Source organism: Cyprinodon tularosa, unplaced genomic scaffold (assembly GCF_016077235.1).
Source record: "Cyprinodon tularosa strain WSP-4 unplaced genomic scaffold, ASM1607723v1 ctg12, whole genome shotgun sequence".
Taxonomy (NCBI): Eukaryota; Metazoa; Chordata; class Actinopteri; order Cyprinodontiformes; family Cyprinodontidae; genus Cyprinodon; species Cyprinodon tularosa.
The window spans coordinates 3,281,740-3,300,596 of NW_024038003.1; the positions used below are offsets into that span (position 1 = coordinate 3,281,740).

The 18,857-nt window shown below is 36.8% G+C and overlaps 1 protein-coding gene across 1 annotated transcript; it reads right to left on the bottom strand.

Annotated features, from left to right (window-relative positions):
- Positions 1-298: 298 nt before the first annotated feature.
- LOC119774110 (protein Niban 1-like) lies at positions 299-18,036 on the bottom strand. Its single transcript, XM_038271465.1, has 14 exons — positions 17,872-18,036; positions 13,347-13,477; positions 13,064-13,201; positions 12,854-12,971; positions 10,726-10,890; positions 7,216-7,331; positions 7,034-7,138; positions 6,073-6,235; positions 5,788-5,969; positions 5,551-5,697; positions 5,353-5,463; positions 3,494-3,601; positions 3,300-3,411; positions 299-1,767 (listed from the first exon to the last, which is right to left on the bottom strand). The coding sequence occupies exons 1-14, from the start codon at positions 17,924-17,926 to the stop codon at positions 530-532; spliced, it is 2,889 nt and encodes a 962-aa protein (XP_038127393.1). The 5' UTR covers positions 17,927-18,036; the 3' UTR covers positions 299-529.
- Positions 18,037-18,857: the final 821 nt, after the last annotated feature.

Genomic DNA, 18,857 nt, shown 5'->3' on the forward strand with positions numbered 1-18,857 from the left:
CGCTGTGGTTACAGCATCGGATAGCTCTGCAAACGAATCAGGAGGACTAGTTGTAAATGTATCCTTAACTGTTGTGATTTTATGTGAAAAATCTTTAAAAGCCATTAATCATTTATCCATACACTTTATAGCTATATACAGTTTGTGTTGGTTTATAATATAAACGATTCAGATGACAATTAAGAAAAGATAAAATAATGAAATTTGAATGTTTAAATGTTTTGTAAAGTTAAATGTGCTGGTTTCAGGGACATCTCTCCCCCTAGAATAAAAAAGGAAACGTGGGGAAGGTTATCTAAACATGTTTATTTGGCAACTTGATTACATATAAAAATAAAAAATAAAACAGCTCATGTCAACAAAATTAAATTAAAAAGTGTTTTTATCAAAATCTAATTGAATGCCCATTGATTAAATAAAACTGGACCTATTTTGCCTCTCAGATTTCTGTGTCATTTACAAATAAGTGTATTGTTGTAAACCTTTACTAGTTGATTTGTCTGTGATTCTCTCTCTGTGGACGTGGTGTTTATGTCGGGGCATCGTTGCTGATGCTTTCAGAGGGGCTGATCATTATCTCCACTTCAATGATCTCGGTCACCAGGTCTCTGATGATGGACACGCTGTCCAACTGAGGGTCAGATTCCAACTCTGGAAGTGATTCCATTGGCTGAAAAGTTTGATCTTCCTTCTCCTGATCATTGTTTTCCTTTTCTTCTGCATGTTCTCCTCCCTCTGCCTTAGCCTCTGTTGGAATCTGACCTTTCGTTTGGTCATCATTCAGACCTCCTTCAATCCCCGTCAGCTTAGGCGTTGAGACCGTGGCGCTCTCTACTGCTAATGCCGATGATGCACATGGTTCACCGATAGAATCGCCTCCTGTTTGGGCTGCACCATCTTCTTGTCCTCCATTTTGCTCCTCGTCTCTGGCCTTACTTTTCTCATTCTCTGATGCTTCTCTCTGTTTCTCCTCTTTCATTCTCTCAACCTCCCAGTTGTCCTTGATTGGGCCCGTCAAGTAGACTGCCCTGTCAGTAGGCTGCTTTACCACAGGCTCCGTGCTGCATGGAGCTATAGCTTCGCTTAGAGACCCTAGACTGATTTTCATTGTACTGTCCGAGCAGGGGGACTGCGGTGGTGATGGGAGCTGGACGGAGCAGGTGTCCTCTGAGGTCAGGAGGTCAGCTGAGATTTGATTTTCACTTGATACAGATTCACTTGGAGTAGATTCAGTTTGGGCATCTTCTGTTTGAATCGGGACACAAGAAACAGGATCAGGAGCGTGCTGGATAGCAGAGCCAGAGTCGGTCTCAGCAGCTTCTTGAGTAGAAGCTCCATCTGTGTTGGAAGATTCAACTTCTACTTTCTCTCCTGCTGCCTCGCTTTCACTTTTATCCTCTTTCCCAGTTTCCGCCGAGCCCTGAGTCTCTTTGTTTTCATGTTCATCAAACTGTTGTGTCACGACAATCACAGGAGACTGAAGCAAAATGCTCGGATTAAGGGCCTGAGCTGGACTGAGTTCAGGCATGGCCTCAGCCTTTAGTTCTACATCCCCCTCAAGACAAACTTCTGATGTTTTGCTCTGATCTTCCTTCACAGATGCAGATTCATCATTTGTACTTTCCTCTGGGTGTCGAGGCTGAACCGATGGGCTGTCAGGGGCAGAGATAGGAGGTGTCTGCCCTGCTAGACTGTACTGGCTTATGGCTAAATCTGACGTGTCCAACAGGAGATTGTTGCTCTTCTTACTGGCAGCATCCTGGACCACTATGAAAGGAAGATGGCACATACAAATCATGAACAGTCCAAAAGAAATAAAACAAATCTTGTACCAGGAATCCAAAGTTCACACATATGCCCCTGTGGAACTTGTCTGGGCCCCGGTTGTGGCCCCTTTACTGAAAACAATACTAAATCTATTTCAGATTAACTCTGCTGGCACAGAAACTGTAAATGATTGGTTCCTTTGACAAATAAAATGTTTACCTTCATATTTTTTTACTTTATCAATGACTATAAATGCAGGTGTACTATTTTTAGCTTCTATCGTATTGAGATGGGATCATAATTTTGTTAAATCTGGAGTCTGGAACTTTCAGATCCATGAGTGTCTCTATAGCTAACTTATTATGCTAAACGATTAAAGATTTGGCCTGTTTTGTTTTTGTTCTATACGCCTATAAAAATAACACCAACCCCACCCAGTCCCCAGAGTATATTTGGTCTAGAAGTGCAACTGTATGCACACCTTTCTCTATGAAACCATATTTAAAAGTCTCTGCAATGACATTTAGAGCTGAAAAGAAAGACAATTATTCTGGAGAGGATTATCCTTAGATTGTTTAAACAAATGTTTATTTGCCTGATGTTTCCATGGTGAACAACTGAACACATGCTGGAGAAGATTCCAACAAAGTAAAAAAAAAAGTTTTCCAAGTTTGACAATGCTTCGCTTACCATCCAGGAATCTTTCTCAATTCAAAATGTCTGGAGTATCGTTGTATTCCAGGTTTATAGAGTGACACAAACGCTATACAAGGATCAGAATGTTCACATTTTGGACAAAGAAGACAGGTGGTTTAAAAAGTGTCTGAAGGAAGCCATTTATGTTAAGAGAGGAAAACCAGCTTTAAACAGAGGGGGTGGACTCCTTTGTTGATTCCTTCCTGGTATCATTGCCATGCAGGAGACCAAAATCCCCAATTACTCCCTTTTCAGAGGCCTAGGCCAGTATCGGGTCTTGCAGGCCAACAACGACCTCAACAACTCCCCATTACTAAGGGGTGGATCTGTTTTTTCGGTTCAATTTGCATGTTTCTAAGCCACAACAAGGCTTTTGTTTTGGCCACCCTATAAGCCTGGAACTCAATGCTCCTCCAGACATTTTGAATTGAGAAAGCTTTCTGGATGGGAAGTGAACACCTTCAAACTTGGAAAACAAAGTCCAGTGTTTTTTGTTTTTGTTTTACTTATTTAACTTGGAAAACTGAATAGATTTGCTAAACATGTCATCATACTCTTTTAATGAATGTGCTTTTTCTGCCTGCTGAGAGCTTTTTGAGTGATCTATAACTATTTTTATATTTTAATGGGGACTATCCTCTTTAAATTTGCACTTGTCTTTCAGATCTTGTATTAGATGACCTGTCTAGATGCTGTGTTATAACAGGCTGCAGTTGGAGATATTTTATGCTTTGATCCTGCCTCTCCCTGAAGAGTAAACACAGGGTTTGATTGGCTGCATACTGAGGCCCAGATATGTCATTGGGAGTGATTTGTGTGTTAGTGGGTGTCTTTACCTGTTGTGATCTCTCTAACCAGGATGTTTCTCAGAACGTCGTCATAGACATTGTGAACCAGAATAAAACTGCTGTAGTCCGAGAAAATGTACTGCTCAAACTGCTCCAGCTCCTGCACAAAGAGAAATTTTGATTTTGGTAAGTGTGCAATGAGAGTGTTAAGCCAGGCGCCTCCTGCGATGAGTGTCTCTGACCGTTTTGTATTTGCTGTCCATCCGACTGACGAGAGAAGGCAGCGTGATCTCCAGCAGAGCTTCCTGATACAGCCTCCTCTGAAGCACCCTGCTGTCGTAATCCAGCTGCTGCTCAAACACATGCATAAAACTTAAACACATTGATCATCACCAAACCAAAAATACTACAAATTTGCACTATATATATTCAATTTTCTGAACTTCCATATCAATCTGTTCTTTTTGCACCATGTTTTTTTCTCCTACACTATTTACTTTTGAACAGTGCTGCGCTTTATGGATTATAAATGTTTATTAACTGTCTGAAATGCTGTACTAAACCAAATTACACACTGTATACAAAATGACAATTAAGTTTGTCTAAGTTTACGTCTAATAAATAAAGATCTCTTTATTTGCAGATGTGTTAATAAAAATGCTAATTAAAAAACTATTTTACATTGCACATTCTTGTTCAGAAAGGAATCACTTGTTGCTCCCATAATACTTTCTAAAAAATATATAAATAAAGCTCTATATTTTTTTAGGTGGTTGGAGTGTCTGGAGACTTTTGTCTGTCACAGCACCTTTTGCAAGGGGAGGTTATTGCCAAGTGGTTAGAGCAGCACGCTTGTGCCCTGAGAAGGTTGCACCTGGTTTGATCACCACAATCTCCACACTGCTCCCTGGGCACCACACAACGGCAGCCCACTGCTCCCCAAGGGGATGGGTTAAATGCAGAGTTAAATTTCTCCAGTGTGAGATCAATAAATTTTAATTATTTATTTATTATATTGCCCACTTTTAAGTTAAGCATCAGATCTGTGAGGATAGGGGCCTGTTTTTCTTCTGAAGGCCCTGGGAACTTTATAATAGGAGGCATATCATTAAGGTCTCTATTGAAAACATTTTGAGAAAAGATTTTTTTAAAATATGAAGTAGATGTTTTTTGTTTGTTTTTTTCACATTTCCTGAAAGTTTACCAACACCCCACACAAAGTGTGAGTGTTTAGTGCTTAATATCTTAATAAGTGATCTGAAATATATTCTCAGCACTGATAAGTTTCCTTGTATATTTTTGGTCACTTTCAATTAGAGTTGCTTCTTTTTGTGTTGTCTCTGTTAATAAGCTCACAGCGCATGCATTGCTATATGTGCGGCTTTATCAGTGTTAAAAAAGAGCTTAATTTAGGATGAAGACCACATCCTGTCCAAACAGGAAGTACTGGGGCCTACATAGTTCTCACATTGCATTATGATTTTTATTTTATTTTAAGCCTTCTAGTTTATTTTCCCATGAAATCTTAGCTGAAATTTGAGTTTAGCTTGGCGTCCGGATGTTGCTTGGTTAGTTGTGGACGTTACTTGGAACCGGGTCCTTAGGAATACCAGAAAGAAAATGTTTTATCCAAATTTTCACATGCAGCACTTTCTTTTACTATATTTTAGTTTATTTTGATATTTGAATTAATACTCCAGAAGTCTGAGGGCCATCTTCAGCTAATAGGGCCTAAGACAATGCAACCAGAGGGGACAGAGGCTTTTCTGAAGTTTGCCCCAGACTTTGGAATAATTTGCCCATCCATATACGAACAGCCTCCACAGTGGTGTGGTTTAAGTCTCGTCTTAAGACCCATCCTTACTCTTTGGCTTTAAACAGTGCATAATTGTGTGGTCTTCTGTGTCCTTTTTATTTATTCATTCATTTTAAACTCTTATTGCTTTTTTTGTATGTGTTAGGAAACATTTTTTGTTGCTAATTGTGCTATATAAATAAAGTCGATTGGATAGAAATAAAAGTGGATCTGTTTTAGAAACTATCCACCCAAAACAATTCATCCTGTTATCGAATTGCTGACTCCAAGTAGTTGCATCTTTACCTTTAACACTCTTTCTTTAGCTCTCGGCATCTTGGCAGGAAGCTGAGATGGTTCTGATCGTGTTGATGACTGGAAGATCTGCTCCAAAGTGTAAACAGCGCTGTCCAGTAGCTGCAACACACACATATGAAATAAAATGCACATCTAACTCACGATCTTAAAATTTTCCACTGCTGATAAGGAAGTTGTATATCTCACCTGCTCCATCTTCAGATTTGCAGACTGAACAAGCCTTTCGACACTGCTCACTCCAAACCTCTCTTTTAGGTTTTCCAGTTTGCTGCTCAGGTTCTCCACCTTTCTGTAGCTCTCATCCAGACTGATAGAGCGCAGAGCAATCAAGGCCTGGAAAACACAACAGAACCCATGTTAAACAACATGAAATGAACAGAATATGCGGTATCTAGCCAGGAATTCACAATGAGCTTTCCCCACCTTTTTGGTGTCTTCCGCCTTTCCATTTGTGAGTGAAAATGCAGAGTTCATTTGGGTTTGCAGTGTGTTCTGCATCCCAAGAATTCCTGCACCGATGTGTTCGTTAAGCGCTTCAAGGATGGAGGACAAGTAGGGCACCACTGACTCACTGCACACTTTCTCTATCTCTTCAGATATGCATGCTGGAGTATGAATGAATAAATGATATCTTAAGAAAGTTATTGTATAAATTTTATTGCTAGGTTAAAATGCCAGTTGCATAAAGTCGTTGTAAATATACATTACCTCTGACTTTCTGCTCCAGGAAGACATGAGAGGACATTATCTGGTCCAGGTGGGACCTGATGAGGGCCTGACTGGCTGATGCTGTTTGGCGACACTCCTCCCTCAGAGCCTCCAAACCTGCAGTCAGCTGTTCCAGCACCAGGGTGTAGGTCCCTTGAACTGTCTATATATCGATAGATATCAGTGAGAAAAGCTGCAATGTGAAAATACATTTCTCTTCTCTCTTTGTTGTACCATTCAACTTTTTTTTAAGCATTTAGGAACGAGCAAACCATCAGAATTAGCACCTCCTCTATAAATTTTGTTGAAAACTGTTTTATTTTACACCAGTTATTCTTAGCTATGTGGTTGTTCAATATATCAAACTACAAAGGTTTTATGTGATAACATCTCAACAGCAGATAAAGAAAAAAGATGATTTCCTAACAGTGTCTCACTTTGCCAAAATATGGCATCATTTTGGGTTTCTCAAACTATTTACAGGCAAATTAATCTTGGTGAATGAAAGAAAAGAAAGAAAGAAGTCCTAAATTTGAAGAGGAGAAAATCCTGACCACCAAACAGGAAGATGGTGAGTTTAACTGGAGGGATCAAGAAGAGGAGGAGGAGTCATAGTGAGTGTGCAAATACTTTATCAGCTGTAAAGCATGTTGGTGGATTCAAAAGATAAATTAAATAAAAACGATTAACTTTAGTATAAATTAACAACTCAGTGTTTGGAAATTTGAAAGGAATGCAATGGTTTGGTTTTACAGTAGAATAACAAGAAACCTCTCATCATAGTGATCAACGCATCTCATTATGGGACATGAGTTTGGATTTAAATAAAGTTTTTTTCAGTTCTTTATTTCACAAAATGTCTTCACAGAAATAATGACTCAAATCATTAAAAAAGTAGATGTCTTTACTTTAAACAAAGATCATTGACATACTAGAGACTCGGTTTGTTAGTTGAACTCACTGCCTGCCATTGTCGGATCCGTTCAGCCTTCTTGCCCTTCATCTTAGGCTGAAGTTGGTTTTGTAGCCATGACAACATATCCTCCATCACCAGGCGGGCCAGCACCTGTACACACTCTGCACATGAGGCACATTGCTAGCAGGTCACAGTTTGACAGGAAGCTGCGTGGTAATGTTTCTAACCTGTTCCTCGGTGCCCAGCAGCTTCTCCCATGATTCGTAGCATCCTTTCTCCTGTCGGTAAAGACGGAGGGCTCGGGCATAGGCCTGACTCTCGTGGGACAACTCATGCCAGGGGTCTGCGAGAAGAGGGGACTTTGTTAAATCTCTGGAAAATTATATTCATTCTGTCTTCTCAGCCTATTTTTACTATTGGACACAATTATATTATCATTAAACCTATTGGTCTATATCCAATGAATCACGTCGACAAGAGAATTTAAACATCCTGACTTTATTTCATTGTTCAGCCAATTTTGGTTAATCTATTGAACTATTTCAGCTGCTTCAATAGATTACTTCCTCTGAAATTATTGGTTTAAATTGGTGTCAGTAGGTTTGGTTTGATCACCACCATGTTCTACTTTGTAAGACTTTTCTCGGCTCTTTCGCATTTTTCTGCTTTTATTAGTAAAATTGTGAAAATTAAAAACCTCTAATTAAGAGAAACCACGTTGTTTAATATCTCTTGTATTTTCATGTGTCCTTCCAGCTATTCCTATTTCCAGGTTTTGCTATTATAAGCCGGATGCCCTTCCCGATGCAAACAGGATTTAAACCTAAAGTCCACCTAAAGTCCACATATTACAACAACTTAAAGCATTTATCGTTTGTTTATACAACTTTTTCATTTCCAGCTCTAAATTTGTGTTTATTTTAAAATCCAACCCAAAGTGTGTGCAATTACTACTAATCTGCATAATGTTTTTCAACTATCTGTAAACATTTTCTCACTGAACATTAATATTTTATTTCATTAACATTTTATCATATGGCTGTTGGGCACTTTTTGCTTGGCATCGATGTTTTAAATAGCAAAGAGCTTTTCATTTAGGAGAAGTGACCTTCCATCCTGCTCACCAGCGGATTCATTCAACTCTTAAAGCGACGTGCTGCAGCTTTTGTTTCCATGTTGAACAGAAACAAAAAGTTACATATATATGCTGCTGAATGAGAAAAAAGTAAAACCCAGGTTTAAAAAATCCAGGAATTAACCTTAAACAGGAACATTAAAAAAGAAGGAAGCAGGAGCAACAATAATCGTGAAGGAAATTACACATTTCCTGCAAAGCCCAGTAAAATCTTTTATTTTTTTTTCTTCAAATGCATTTTTGTTTATTGCAGCATCTTGATCTCACATTAAAAGCACTGGCTGCAGTTTCCCAACATTGGGCTTTTTTGTATTTCTCTTCCATCCTGCTGACTGTACATGTTAGCGTTACGAGCCTTGTTTCCCACCAATACAGTTAATCTCAACCTTTCCAACTCCTAGTCTTCTTACACATATCGCCAAGTTTAGGTTGCTGTGCTATGATAGTAATTTGTTTACTCATAAAGAACAACAACATGAGGCATCTGTGTCTATAAAAAAATGTATTTATTGATGCTTTCAAAACAGATGCCCACTTTTAAGTAAATACATTTGTATTTGGTTGATTCTCTCATAGTAATGCCTTCTGGAAATAAAGCTTAGAAAATTTTAAAGTCTTTTTAAATTGGGTTGAATTTATGAGAAAATGCATTTCTGAGTATGAAGACTTAATCCATGAAAAACCTTCTTATTCCTCCACTGTTTCCAAACAATTTGTCATCTAACCTTCTTTAATGTAATTTATTAGACTGGATGTTTAAAGTTTGAGGAAACAAGACATTATGTGTTAAACCTCATTTTTTTCCTCTTTACCAACGAGATAACCACAACAAATTTAAAAAAGAAATTCCTCCTTCCTTCTGCCCTTTCATTGAGTTTCAGTTTAACAGTAACTGATGTGGCGCCCTTTGACTGCTACAGAAATGTTAACAGTTTGGTAGTATCTAAACCAAGCTTATGGTAATAAGCAATCAATGAGGGCTTTTTACGAACCTGAAACTCAACATTTCAATATAACTGTGATTTGACACATTGCTTGCGAAAAACATCAAATGATGCAGCATTAAAAGAGTGAATAAACACATTTTCTTACAGCGATTAAAGTATTATATCATAACTTTGATCCAAATTAAATCAATTTAAAACGATCTTTGGATAGAATAACACTCAGCTCCTAGTTATTCATCTCTGTTTACGTTTTTTTGGATGTTCTAATGAGCAGAAGTCATCGGCGGCCACTTGTGAGCTGCTTCCTGTCACTGCTCAGGATGTCTTTGCACAGATATGTCATGCCTTGTTTTCGCAACGACCGCATGACAACATTGAAGATGGGTTTGTTTTTGGTTTGTATCCTGCTAACCACAGAGGAAGTGAGCAGCATTAATATTTTTATCTGTCGCCAAGGCAACTGCCACACCAGTGACAAACCCCAAGCTCTCGAAACACATCTATATTTCTACTCTTCAACAGATAAAATACTTCCCAAAAAGGGGCTGCAGTGCCTATAAAAGAATTTTAGAAAATGAAAAATATGTTTCAAAAAAGGTTCCAACTATTAATAATTTTCTATAATTTTCTATTATCTAAGTAAAAGAAAATAAATTATAGTTATCATATCTGGAGATAGAGCTCTGACAAATGAAGCCCTAACCGAGCTTTAAAGGATGCAGAGATATTAGAGAAGGTGTGAAATATGAATATACTACATAAACATGAGTAAAATTATTTACACTACCTGACCTTTTCCTGCCTCTGATCATTTAACTAAAGGTATTTTAACAGACTTTGTTGTAATAGATCAGTACAAAGAAGCTTATCAGATGTGGAATTAAAATGATCCAAATTATTGCAAATTATTACTTCTTCACAAATAAAATCCCCGCAAAATCCCCTTTCAGTGAAGCATGCACTGCTAACAATGTGCTGCTTCAAATAGGTCAAATATTCTTAAATATGATCAAATGTTCTTATTTTGAAAAAAAGAAAAATGCCAGTGATGTAAGAAAAAGCTGCTTGGCAAGAATTCTCATTCTTCTCTGCCAGTGAGTTCAGGATTGGAGAAACTGAGAGCCTCTGTGAGATTTCTTTCTATCCATCGCAAAGCAGATCCTGAAGTGGATTTAGATGTTGACTTTAACTAGCTCACCTTCAAAATCATAATCAACTTTAATGACCAAATTTTTGCCCACAAACAAGGAAATATCAGTTTGGTTTTCAGGCATATAAATGCACACCTAAACGAGATGAGGAAAGGGTTAAAAGCAGCTTTAGACACACATATATGTGCTTTGATATTAACCAGGTTAATATAGCTCTGGCTGTTTAGAGTAATCTTCTTAAAGAAAACCATATGTTGGCTTATGACATAAAGTCACAATAAATGTGTAGAGCTTTGTTGCAACATGGAATAATTTGGAAAAAGTTCATGCGATATGAATAATTTGGTCTTTATGTCGAAAACTATGTATTTAGCCGCAGAACTGCTGAGCGCGGTCTCTAAAACAGATTTTTGTTTTTTCTCTAATGTTGTTTTTTTATCTCCACGTCTGCATACCATCAGCTGCATACTGATTGCTAATTTGAGTTGCATGTTAGTGCTTTACCAAGGTTTCGGTGTCTAATACAGGCCTTGAGGCCAGAGAGGAAGTGATTTCTCTCATCTTCTTGTTGAAACAGGAAGCAGGTGTGACCTGCGTAAGGTAGATGGAGATATACAGCAAACACATCTGAAGATGATGCAGCTGAAGAAGAAGAACCCTCTTTCACTCCTGGAAGGGAAAAAAAAAACAAAAAAAAAAATTCATGTTTAAAATAAGAAAATCTTTCATTTATCATAACAGTTTGTTTTACCCATAGCAAAAAGTAGTATACTTGAAGTAAATTCTATTAAGAATACTTAAGTATAAGTTTAGAAAGTATACCGAACAATGTACTTTTAGTGTACTTGAAGTATTACTAAAGTAATACTTCTTCGAACTAAATTGGGACATTTTTAAGTTTACTAAAGTATACTTTAGTAAACAATACAGTGAACAATAGTATAGTCAAGTACACTTGACTATACTATTGTTAAGTATATGAAATATAGTTTAGAATAAATAAACTCTAAGTGCACTGCCTGATTTAAGTATGAAATTAGTGCACTTTTAGTATACTTAATTAAACCACTTTTTGCTAAGGGTAATTATCAATGAATTATTTCAAGAGGGACTGAAAATAGTTATGTCTGATGTTGAATCTGAAATTGAAAAATTATTTTCAGATTTAATTGACATTACCATATGAACAGCAAAACTGTTTATATTTAATCTATGCTAGATTTTAATTTAATTGGCATTTCTATAAAAAGAGCCTGTGGAGAAAAGGGACTCACTTTATTTCTACCTTTAAAAGATTTATACATGAATGATATTAATCACTCTTGTTTAACCTCTAAAACATACTATTGTTTCCATCTTATCAGTTGTCTCAAATAAAGAACAAGTGAGTGTGTGGTTTTGAAAGTAACTGCTTCATGGTTTACAAGAAACCAACATGTGGACCAGCGTTTTGTCCACCATAACTTCCTCTTTGAAAAGGGAACAAGATGAAGAAGATTGTGGTGCCAAACTTGAAGCTTTAGTATTCAGCGACGATAAATAAGGGTAAACATTTCAAGATTTGTTTTATATTTCCCCCTCTAATTTAATGTGCTCAGTGCTTTAAACACCTAGACCAATCTAAAGCAATGCTCTTTCTTCTTGTGTATTAACAGAATCTGACTTTAGTCGTTGCTGTTTTCGGGAACTGTTCTTATGTAATGATTCCTATAGAGTTTTACCATCTTATGGAAGCGGGTTTTAACTAACAGACTAAAAAAGAAAGTGAGGTCTTGGTTTTTCCTAAAGGTCATCGTCTATGAAGTTTACCGCCACCGACGCATCTGAGCAGAACAGAATTTCTAGAATCTGTTTCAAACTTACACATATCTAAGTATGGATCTCTGCACAGCTTTTATGATTGCTTTCATCTGAGTTGGAAAAGTCAATATTTCTATTTTTTACTATAGTGAATTTCATGTGTTATTTTCTAATGTGGCATGCATTTTTCTGATCTGACGTCAGTTAACCGATGCATCCGAGTATCGCTCGCTGCAGGTCCAGCAGGTTCTGCAGCAGCCCGATGCCATCAGACTGTTGAACTGTTTAAACTAATCAAGACTCTCCATCACACTTGTACACATCATATCTGCACTACAAACATGGCTGACTTTTTTCCTAATCACTTTAAATAGGGCACAACTCAATGTTCTACTGCATTTTGCATCATATTTATTTATTTGCACATTTTTTTTTTCTCTGTTTATATTCTGATCAATGCTGCACTTCATAAATGGTAATGTTCATTTCACTGCAGTAAGCTAGTAATTCCCTGTTGAAAAGCTGTATGCATCGAAATTACAATAAAGTTTGTATAAATCTAAATCAAGTTAACTTTGCATAATCCTACAAATTTATTTCCTTACATCTTAATTCAGAATTGAAGCTGATCTGTCTACATTTTATATATTAATATATATATATATATATTTTCTGGTTTTACTAGCCTAGAATGTGAAAATAATGTATTGTATCTTATTTATTTTACATTGTAGTAATTTATGACTTCCATTATACTTATATCTTGCTTTTTCATTAGCAATTTGTGGTGATTTGGCAGAAGCTAACTGTAAGATAAAGTTTGATTTCGTACCGTTGAGTAAACCAGCACAGGCTTTCTCCAGGTATTCTCTCGACTCCTCCTCAGTGGTGAACACAACTCCTCCTGCTGGCTGCAGGACCAGTTTAGGAGCAGATCCACGACTAAAAGTCTAGATAATAACAACACGAAGCAAAACACTGTAATCATATTTAATGCAAATAAGAAAAAATATTTATCTAATGTTGTTTTTGTTTCTTTTACCTCCATGCTATCATGTATTTCCACTTTATAGTCTCTCTTTAGGACAGCATATCTCTCTCTACATTTCTTTCCCTGCTCATCCCAGCAGGAGAATTTAACACCTCCCTGGTACAGCACCTCATCTCCATCAGTTTTTGGCTTCACAGAAACACAAAGAAACAGGAACTTTTCAACTACTTATAAAACATAAAAAGTTCATAGAATGGACAGAGGAACAAACATAGGGCAGTAAGTGTGAAGCTAAAATGTACTGATTGGATATGTAGATAGTCTCAACTCTTACCCTTTGTGTGAGCAAAAAGCCTCTCCCCTCCTTTTTAGGCTCCACCTCCTGGTGGATGTGTCCAAGGTAGGATACAGAGTACTGCTGCCTGTAAATCCCACTGAAGCTCTGAAAGGTGCTGTCAACGAGCCCTGCAAACAAATAAGGAGACTCAGTTCTGGTCAGATTCTATAAAACAGAAAATAATTGATAGAAAGGCTGAAAATGGGCTCTCAAGATAATCAGATATTTTGCACATTTATTTTACACATTTTGAGAAATGTAAAAATTTTTTAATGATTAAAGATATTTTCTTGCATTTTTGTCTCTCAATAATTTATTATAACGGGTGCCCTGATGCATGTATTCTATGGAGCCTAGGCGGAAGTTCGACTGAAGAAACTGATTGCTTTCCTTCATCCACCTGCGACACAGACAATCAGCTTTGAACAATGCCTCCACCAAAGCCAATCGGCATCCAAAGTTCATCTTAAAAGGCCTCCTGTCTGTACTTGTCTGCTCCTGTGCGCAGGCGGCGGATGCGCTGTGACTTCATTCAGATGACATCATTTCAACCCACCTCCAGCCCCTTCTCCACCATCATAGCTAAAGCTTCATTAGAGAGTCATTCCTCCCGGACTCCTACTGCTTTTCATCTCAACCGATCTGGCAGAAGACCGCCATGTTGAGCCTGGTTCTGCCAGAGGTTTCTTCCCAACGGGAGTTTTTCCTCTCCACTGTCACTTCATGCTTGCTCATCATGGACGGTTCTCTCAGCCTGTGTTATCCAAGCTGGATTTCCATCTTCCAGGTCCCTGAATGAAGCTCTTGTATCAGCTCACCCAGTCCACTGGATCTCCCCATAAAGCTCAGCATACCATCTCTAAGCAGCAGTCTACAGACTGACCAACTTCATCTATCTCCACTCCACCACCAGTTTCAGGCCCTGGGGGAAACAGCCCTATTCTTTGCTCCTGTTCATGCATATCTATCAAAATTAAGCTCTATGTTTACTGCCGAGTTCTGAGCGCCAAAGACAAAGTAATTGTATCAATAAATTTCTCCTAATTGTCTTTTCTCTTCGTGTGAGTTTCTCGGATTCAACCTTAGCACATTTATCCTTCCATGACAGTTCTACCTTTAAACCTTCTTAATGACCAAGATGGGACTACTTAAAAATACTAACTGATGCAACTTTATACCTTTTATTTAGTCAATTCCAACATTTTGGCTTTTTGGGCAATCATTTTAAAAAATCAAAAAGTTTTTTTAGTCTTCAGGATCACATTTTTTATTCTGGTGAGCCATCCCATTAGCTGCACACTGATTACTTCATTATACCTTCGTCACACATCGGAGCTGGTAGGTATTTATTTAGTGGCATTTTACAGTTTTACCAGTAGATGTTATTTTCCTACTTTTCAGTTAATTCAAGAATCTAACCTCTGGAAGATGAACATCCAAACTGCAGGGAAAAACAAACATGATGGTCTGAAGGATGTGCTCCTTAACAAAATATGTCACGCAAGGTTTAAGCCTGTTCGACCTGTTTAATCAAGTGTTAACCAACTACAGGTAAAATGACCTAAATCAGTTGCCCTAAAATGAAGCTTCGTGTATGCTACAAAAAAAAGAAGCCCAACATATTTATTAAGTTAATTACAAGCTTATCTGTTCAGGGCCAAATTTTTAAAATTTAAAAACCTCTTAGATTCGATAGCTATGAGCATGTTAACTATTCCTGTACCTAGTTGAGCTTCTTTTGCATAAATGTATTAACGATGTAAAGAATGTCGAAAGCAACTATGTAATTAACAATAAAACAAAATAGCTTTACATAAAGCAGAGAAAGATGGCAATCATTCAGAAATATATGTTCACTGCTCTGATCGTGCATTAACAAGAAAAGGGTCGTGAGACCATAAGATTAAAATGATAATGTTGAAGGATTTTATTATTTTATGTTTAAAGAGCAACAAAACATCAATGAGAAAAAAGTGAAGCCAAATATATTGATTGAAAATAACCTGAAGATCTACAAGCATCAAAGAAGCATTTATAAGTAAGTTTAAAATGAAGGAATTTCAGGAATATTTCAGAGTTCACGATATGCAGATACATAAACACATGACAGCGATGTAATCTGATGAACTTCCTGTCTGAGATACTGGTGCTGTGTTTGAAAAAATAAATGACACTTTGGTGGGAATGCTTGAGTGCGTTCAGTTATTTTCAGCTGAGTTAGTCACTGATTAATCAAAGTTGATTGCTTTTACGTTTTACTTAAAAATTACGTAAAAATTGTTTTATCATCTTTCTTTTTTATATTATTACTGTCAGTCAATGTTCTCATCCTTGGTGAGGAAAACAACCCTTTATTGATATCATTTTCCTTTTTACAATGCTTCAATAAACTCCAAATAGAGACACAGCTATATTGAAATAGACACAATGTCCTTCCAGCAACAGATAAAAGCTGCAACATCGGCATATAATTAGAAATCTGCACTGATGCAACACTACAGCAAATCTAGTGTGCATAAAGTGAAAAGGCATCTTCCAAAACCTGGGCTTCGGGGTAGACCTACATTAAATTTCTGAACTGATTCCCATTATAAATGATAGGACTCTGTTCACAGCTTCATAATTTAAACCAACCAACATTCATCTTAGAATTATTACTTCCTGATGCTTGTTAACATGAAGGGAACAGGATGATTAGAAAATCAATTTTTAAATATTTTCCTAATTGAAAAGATACTAAATCTTCTCCATCTTTGATTTTATCAAGTAGAATTCTTGATAAAAGGAATAACACTATGGACAGCCCTGAGCATCCTCCTCATATCTTCTATAAGTCTACTGTGGAGAGAGTGATCTCCTTAAATAAGCTCAACATGCTGATCTGTTCTGCAAACACCTCTAGAAACTCTGCTTTATTGTTTTTTTTTATCTCTGCTGGAGTATTTTAGAAACTATTTAATTTTTCATAAAATAGCTACCATAATGGACATCCCTGTATTTCTTCTCCAAAAGACTGTTGTACAACAAGAATCTCCAAATTATTCCTGCCTTCAACCATTAGCATCGAAACAACTAATTTAAGAAAACCCTTAAATATGAGCAACATTTCAATTCCTCTTTGAATGAATGAAGTAACTTTTAATTCAATTTATTTTTGATTCATTCGCCTAACGCAGACTTTTCAAAAATCAGACACACCTACTATAAATTTGTTTATTCAATTACAAATTAGCCTTTTAAACTGAAAAAAAAAACTATAATTGAACTTCCAGTAATGTCTTTTTATTTCATCTGACAGCTACACCATTAATTTACTTTGTTTGATTCCCTAAAGTTCATATAATGGCTGCCTTCTGAAGCCTGCCATGGCTTGTTTACTAGGCATTTCTTTGCTTTGTTTTTATTGATATAAGATTAATCTTTTCCTCGTCTTCCCAATTAAAGTGAGTCTTGATAGTAGTTATTGGAATCCAATCCCCTTTATTGATCTTGGTAGGAACAATGTGTCAGATCTCTTGTCCGTGCTCTAATGATTTGTTTGAGGGTAGATTTGTCATGATCTCTTGTTTAAATTCCACCCACTCTGTGACTGATCTTTGGGTCAGTCCAACTTTCATCTTACAAACTGACCCAAACACAAGAATACACAGACAAAGATCAGACAACCCATAATAATATAATAGTTGGAAATAGCTGTAATTACATTCTACTTCGCAGGGAAGATTAGTGACAGGATGTGTCTGAGCTGATAACCCGTATAGGAATGCACACATGGAGAAATGGACAAAAGCTTTCCCATTAAAAGAACATGTTGGATTTAAAGGTAAAAAAAAAATCATTAATAATCTGTTTCCATTTTTAGTCGATTCTCTCTGCTTTTAGATAACATCAAACTAAAGTCATATTGGTGGTTAAAGCGGGGGCAATGCAACAGCAGTGGCCTTGGTGTAATTCTGGGTACCTTTGCTGACATGTCACACCCCTCCCCACATTTCCTGTGTGCCTCTTCGCTAAAAGTTTTCCACTAAAGTCAAAAGTAGTAAAACTTTCTCTTATGATCTCACCAAGCCGTCACTCTGGGGGAATTCTTTATGCTCCAGAACTACTGAGAGTTGATATTAAGTGGCTTTAAGGAGCACAATTGGACTTGGGTTGCTTATTAAATATTTCATTTCATATCTATAAAATGAAATAAATAAAACTGTGAAGATAAAAGTAAAAAAAAAACATGTTTTCAAAATAAAAAATATCTTTTAAATATTTTATGTTATATTACTTTTGCTGTTTTTACAATTATTTGCTGACAAAAAGCGTAGCTCTCTCTCTTCTGCAACCACCTCTTAAGTATAACAAAGTTCATCCCTGCAGCACTCATTTCTCTGCTTTCTGTTTATCATCTCTCCTATTTGCTCAGCTGCTATTTCTCCCAGAAGGTAAGTCGCATGCGCAGCGTCGGAGCCAGTCAAGAAGTTGTAAACACCTAAAAAAAAATTTAAAATAGGAAGAAAATGATCTTAGTTACCTTTGATGTGGTTGATTTTGGCCTCATCTAGTAATCCAGAGGAAGATGCTCCCATGCTGTATGCTTTATTATCTTGTCTACAGGAGCTGCATTAACTGAATATAGATGAGCAGAGTGCACAGGAGCACATGTCAACTGAGTGATTTGCTCTAAGTGGCAAGAAGTTTTGAGCACAGCTCATTTCCTCTCTTCTGTCTGTGTGTGTGTGTGTGGGGGGGGGTGTAGTTGGGCGGGGTGTGAGGTAAATTATGTCAACAGGGCATCAAACTTAAATGTCACAGCTATCCTTGCAGGGCCACCTGCTGGTGAATGGACTTGTTTGAAATAAATGTCTTATTATGACAAACCTTAGATGTAATAAGGAATAGTGAAATAGTGTCACAGCTGCAGAAAAAATAAAGATCAAAGTTTAGTTTAGAAGCTTTTTGGTTTGATCAGGTTAATTTCTAATATATCAGATTATTTTTCCCTTTAACTCTTGTTTGCTCTTTAGTGTGTGATGTTGCAGTATGACAAAAGTATGTGCACTGAAAAAGATAAAAATACTTAATTTAGTTACTTTAACACACCTGTTTTATGTCTTACCCTCCTAACACGAGAAAAATGTGTTTAGGTAACTAAATATGATTAAGTAAATGCCAAAAATGGTTGCATTGTGGGTGTGTGTGTGTGTACATAACTGTCTGTATATTGCAAAAAAAAAAAAAAAAGTTCAACAACATCTGAACTTTATTTTGGGTTAATTGGGGGCATTTTAAGTGATAGGTCTACTGACTACTTGTTGAAGTTTGAATGTGGTGGATGATAAGGAACACAGTAACAGTTTAGAAGTAATTGTGTTCACTAATCATAATATTATATTGTTTTATTTTTTTGTTTTTTAAATTTCCTCATAAACAGTTGTGGGTCACATAGAACGAGAAAAAACATAAAACCTCAGTTATTACTAAGATCCAGTTCTTTCTGTGTAAACATTTTGTTTGCAC

Bases quoted from the DNA above. Each gene is read 5' to 3' on its own strand.
- LOC119774110 (XM_038271465.1), bottom strand. From the start codon at position 17,926: ATGGGAGCATCTTCCTCTGGATTACTAGATGAGGCCAAAATCAACCAC. The intron at 12,972-13,063 runs GTAAAAGAAACA...GTTATTATCTAG, and splicing joins AAATACATGATAGCATGGAG to ACTTTTAGTCGTGGATCTGC. The intron at 7,332-10,725 runs GTAAAGCACTAA...CTCTTCTCGCAG, and splicing joins TATTAGACACCGAAACCTTG to ACCCCTGGCATGAGTTGTCC.